Consider the following 6000-nt stretch of genomic DNA (forward strand, 5'->3'; position numbering starts at 1 on the left):
GGCCTCGTAAAGTATAAAACCATTTCCATTCTCCTCACGGATTCTCTGCTCTTCATACAGCATGCAGATCATTAGGAAACTACGAAGCAATCAAGTAATGTGAGTCTGATGAAATTACTCTATCAATGTATCGGGCTCCTCCCCACCCCCATACACCCACTCCTCACATATGAAACAATGAGGAATAGGTGTAATGTCAGAATAACCTTTCCCATGACAAATGAGAATTTTAATATGGACTTGACATGACTCTTCATGGTAAATACTTCTGCATACTTTACATATGTGAGGAATACATGGAAGCTTGTATTGTAGACATTGACTGATATTTCATTTCTGCATCTAAGGAACTCTACAGACTTATCTTTGCTGGTTTTCTATTGATGCACCATTCATGTTGTCATGTCAGCTTTCCGGTAGTGATCTATTGATTGACTTTTCAAAATGTATGGCCGTATCTATAGATGTAAGTTCTTGATAACTAGCTATTCCTATATGGGAAACACTATATGTTATCGGAATCTCAATGGGAGAGCAATTCATAGGCACATGTGCTCTTCTGCACACCATTACCAAATAAATCAATTTCTCGCAAATTCTTTACATGTATTGCATACCTTGCCCTTGGTTTAATTACAAATTAGTTGATCCTACTAGAGCCCTGAGATTGGTAAAGCTTTGATAATATCTCAGCATATTTTTTATCACTTTCAAAAAGAAGAATTTTACATTCGGAGCAAAATAGATTTTTTTACTACTTTGGTGATGATACATTGACAGCATTCTAATTACAGTAGAAATGATTATATGCTAGGCGCAACAATTATCAATTCACCAGTTTCATGGTAGCACAAAGTATTCTATATAAAGAGCTAATCCCCTTGTCAAATGCACTAATTGTGATTCAAGTTAAATTAATTGTCTGGGAAGTAGCTTCATTGTTTCAGTATGGAGGGATTCATGTGTGGTCACATGCTGTAAAGATGCAGATACCAGAAACAATAACCTGATAATTGCTCATCTATTTTTACGGTACAAAACCAGGCAAAAGGAAATGGAAGAATATTGATACATGTGTTAAATGTATACTATTCCGCTTCTCACAATCACGAACAGGACATCGGTGCAGAATACTGTCTTCCGAGGCATATTACAAGTTATTGCTTGGCTACAGTGACCTCATATAGACGTTATTCTGCCTTTCTTATGTTTGAGTCATTTTCATATCATTGTGATTTATTATATTACAGAAGGCAGATTAATATACCGGATGGCACTTTTTCTGCAGGAGATATTTGGCCCTGACTTATGGTCAGGTTTATAATGACCTAGAATGGGAAATGCTTTGCTGCAGTTGAATGTAGGTTGAAGCTATAAAACAAGCCATATAAACCCAAAAATATGGCTGGAATAGTCAAAGCAGAAGACAATATTAACTGCCATATTACGCTCATGAGGATTTATCTCTGTCTTTCACTCTCCTTGAATACATCAGAGACTCTTCATTAATGAAGGCTTTATAACTAATTCATCCTTTGGCAAAGAAAAAGGTAATTGCCGACAAGTCAGATCTGAAAGCGTAACACCTTTATTTTTATATTACCTATGAATATTTGAAGTTTTTTGTCTTGGAAAACATTTTGGCTAGAAACTGATGTCTAATTTTCCTCCACTAAGTTTCCATAGAAAGGAGTTACATGATCTGATTTGAAGCTGAAGGCACGGTGGAGGAGAATAATGCTTATGTTCTTGCTGTAGTGATCTCCTCCTGCCCACTCCCTTTCTAAGGGGCCCTGCGTGTTCAGATTATAGATTGCCAGCCTGTGCTGGTGGTGTAAAGAAATCAGTGCAGTTTATCTCCAGCACTGCTGTATAGCCTCCTCTTCTATCACACATGCCACTTACATAACAGCAGCCTCCTAATGCCATCACGCGGAATTTACTGTCCTATATATGTGATCAATTCTAGGCACATAATAGAAACTATTGTATGCACGCCAGAAATGAACAGATGTGACTGAGAATGATCTATGCAACCAAATTGCTAATATGTTCAACTAGACTTATTTGTTCCCAGAAAGGCTTCCTTCATTGCATCCTTGCTGCCAATAGGTGGGGCCCACAAGCTTTTGGCCACTCACCGGTTCCTCTAAGAGGAAATCCACACACATTTGTTTCCTTCTTTCTGTCTGCAAGGGTTTGTGTCCCACAAAGGCTGATCACTGCAGCCCAGGCATGAATGCAGCCTATTGTAAGCATCCCTCATCCTCAATGTTGCTTAGAACAGTGGGTCTCCAGGCAGCATGGAATGATGTGAGCAGCACCAGATCCCACAGTACATCTCACTCAATCACACCTGTCACAAGGACAACTCTTCCAACGTGGACTGACAGTTGAGAAATGCTAAATATGACATAGAATATCAATGTGCCCATTCTTATATACACACACATATATATATATATATATATATATATATACTTATATTGTCAGGAGCCGTGGCAGAATGTACAATCCTTATACATATCTGTAATGCAGAAGCACCTGTGTGATCAGCGGATCTTTTCATTATCCATATGTATACCTCTTAAAGACATTTAGCATATAGTATGGTAAAAGATGAAAGATTTGTAGCCTAGTGGCAAGAATAACATTTCTAACACTAGAACTGTGCATATATACTAATATATGCATTCCCTCCATCAGGACATATTCATTCAAAGTTACAGCAAGGAAATACAGCTGAGGAATATAAATGGTGGAAGAAATCTTACCAATGTGGATGATTGAGTCTGACCTGGAGTCTGCTCTTGTTCTGTCCCAGGATAAAGCCCAGAAGACGGACAGATAGATGACAGCATGCAAAATGTCCATCTTCTCAATGACTGTCGACCACAAATCAGATCTTCATAGGTAGACAAGAAGCAGCGTGTATAGTTGGACAGATCTCACAAGAGTTTAATTCCAGTGTTTCTAGAGGGGTAGATATGGAGGCATTGGGGTTAAAAAACCAGGATGGACCAAAGAAGCAAAAGTCTAGGGACAAGTCGAATGGGAATAATTTCCTTCAAGCAAATCCAAGCAATATTAGTTGATCCTCAGATTAAAATACCCATTAAGCATCCAGAACTGTGCCTCAAAATGATCTCACATGCAGCAATGAAAATCCTCCATGTAGCCGCATATACTAGAGCAGGCAAACTGCAGAAAATGACAATAATCCTTCAGGATCCTAGTGCAGATCTAGCTCACAGAAAACCTTTTAGATTATCAGGGAGGAAGAACATACAGGATTGCTGGCTGGATGCAGCCTTTTCTTTAGGCATCCTCTTCTATTGAGCAATGTGTGACAAATGTGCATGGGAATACATCAGCATCCAGCTGCAAAAGTAAGGAGCTTCCCATCGGATATGTACTAGGATGGAGAGGGAATCCTGCTAGTATCCAGATGAAGTCAGAGCTTTATCCTCAAACAGGTTGAGCGTTCAGTTTATGATGCCTTGGTATGAGAGAGAGAGAAAGCTGTATGGTGGGAAGCAGAGCTGGATACAGAATGCTCCCTGTTCCCAGCTCCAGCAGCAGACAGGCAGCCAGCACGTTGCCTAGAAATGAATCACCTAGGAGAAGGAGGAAAATACAGAGAGGAGATAAGAGTACCATCAAAGCCAGGGAGAGAGGCAGAAACTGAGAGCTGGAGAGGCATCTAGCTCCTCCTTCCCATCCCTATCTGCAATACAAGAGGAGAAAAGACACAGCTCCCAAGTTCTCACTTGGCCTTTGGAGACAGAAGAAGAGAAAGGCTATGTATGGAGCAGAACTGATCCCCAATGTGTAAGCAGACACCCAAATCCGATGTGATCCACAGCTTCAAACACTCCAATGCCACAATGCCCTCTTGTAGAATGACATTTTGCTGTTACACAGAGTGCAGGAAATGTAAAATGATGTCTCCACAAAAGAAATGATGCAGTAAAAAGGAAAAGCGATGAAAAATATTTTTCTACGTTTACGTCAATAACGCCAATACAATAGCCCACATGTTGTCAACTAACTTTCTTACGTGATCACTAATATAATTCTTTACTTAGATGTTAATCTTAGGAACTGCAGCTGCAGGGGGCAGTGTTTGTTTGCATACACATGTCCGCACCGTTTGCGATATGAAGACAATATATGCAAAAATGTGATCCAACAGTCTATATGAGGTGCATATTATTTGTAGGAATTTTTTTTTTTTTTACTACATATGCATAAGGTTTTTTTTTTGCGGCATGAGCATAGATTACTTTAGCTTCAAGCGAAGTATCGGACGATGACAGCAGATATTGATGGGATAATCCAATATCCTCCCAAGCTTGTATCAGGTTCAGAAATGGTGGTAAATTTTTCTGTTGACTTCTTTCTGTAGATTATCAGCCCAAGTCAACATGCTTTTACCACAGTATTCTGGAGTAAAAAAGCTTTGAAAAGTCACATAATTTGGGTCTACGCTAACATTTTGCGACTTTGGCTTACTTATACCATTTTCAGTGTGAACAGTGTTGTTTTTGATGAAGATCAAGAGCAATGTTGGAAAAAATTATTTGATTGAGGGCACGTTCACGCCACCGCATTTTCGGTTCTAGTGCTGTCTTTGAAAAAAATGGACTGAATTTAGACAGATGTTGTTCAAAAAGGCCGTGCAGATGATGCGCCAAATCTGTGTGGGGAAAAAAGAAATTGCAGCATGTACTATTACTTTCATAAATTGAATGAAACCCACCCATTATATTCTATGAGCGTGTGAAAAAAATAGGATGCGAGAGACACAGTATAACATCCAGTTTTCACGGAGAGATTACAATTCTGTAACATAGAAAACTGTAAATGATCAATAGCTGCTGAATTAAAATATGGATTGTATACGGACTGCACACGCGTGACAAGTGGGAAACAAATTGTATCACTTTTCTGGTTAAATTTCTGAATGACGTTTTATACGCTCCTGTGAATCTACCCTCAAGGTGTATCCACATGAGAGGTAAAAGCTGCAGATCAGCTCAGGTAAAATTGAAAGCAGAGTTTAGTAGTTGACATGTCAGATTAAATTAATTCAGAATTATTCATAACTATCTGAAGAGCCCGGCATTCAGCGTCAGACTGGAGCACCTTGGGCCCACCAGAGAAAATCATTCTTGGGGCCCACTATGTAGCAACATAGAAATAAATACAAGACCACCAACTGTGCGGTAAAACGCGCTAATATCAGGGTATAATATGAGGTAGTACACGTCTTAATGTAGCAGGAGTTGGGGTAGCCCCCTCATAGAATATAAAGCAGCCCCCTCATATAGTATAATGCAGCCCCCTCATAGAATATAATGCAGCCCCCTAATAGGGTATAATGCTGCCCCCCCTCATAGGGTATAATGCTGCTCCCCTCATAGGGTATAATGCTGCCCCCCTCATAGGGTATAATGCTGCCCCCCTCATAGGGTATAATACTGCCCCCCTCATAGGGTATAACACTGCCCCCTGATAGAGTATAATACTACCCTCACATAGGGTATAGCACACCCCCTCATAGAATATAATGCTGCCCCCTCATAGGGTATAACACTAGATAGATAGATAGATAGATATATAGATAGATATGGGATAAATAGATCTATAAATAGATAGATAGATAGATAGATAGAAGATACTTTAGATAATGGATAAATAGATAGATATAGAGATAGATATATAGAAATAGATAGTTATAGATAGATATAGATAGATATAGAGATAGATAGAGATAGATAGGTAGATAGATAGGGAATAGATAGATAGATCGATGGATAGATGGATAGATAGATATAAAGATAATAGATAGAGATATAGATAGCTATAGATAGATATAGAGATAGATGGATAGATAGAGGATAAATAGATCTATGGATAGATGATAGATAGATGGATAGATAGATATAAAGATAATATATATAGATAGATATATATAGCTATAGATAGGTATAGAGA

At 38.9% G+C, this 6000-nt stretch overlaps 1 protein-coding gene across 1 annotated transcript in view; it reads right to left on the reverse strand.

Moving 5' to 3' along the window:
• The window catches only part of GRID2 (glutamate ionotropic receptor delta type subunit 2), a 2095611-nt gene extending 2091809 nt beyond the window's left edge, over positions 1-3802 (reverse strand). Inside the window, exon 1 of the mRNA XM_073590055.1 lies at positions 2775-3802. Within this exon, the coding sequence (XP_073446156.1) occupies positions 2775-2874 (100 nt within the window). The 5' untranslated portion in view covers positions 2875-3802. The remainder of the gene's footprint in view (positions 1-2774) is intronic.
• Positions 3803-6000: the final 2198 nt, after the last annotated feature.

The sequence above is a fragment of the Dendrobates tinctorius genome, unplaced genomic scaffold, assembly GCF_039654945.1.
Source record: "Dendrobates tinctorius isolate UK_male_01 unplaced genomic scaffold, ASM3965494v1 ptg000011l, whole genome shotgun sequence".
Lineage (NCBI taxonomy): Eukaryota > Metazoa > Chordata > Amphibia > Anura > Dendrobatidae > Dendrobates > Dendrobates tinctorius.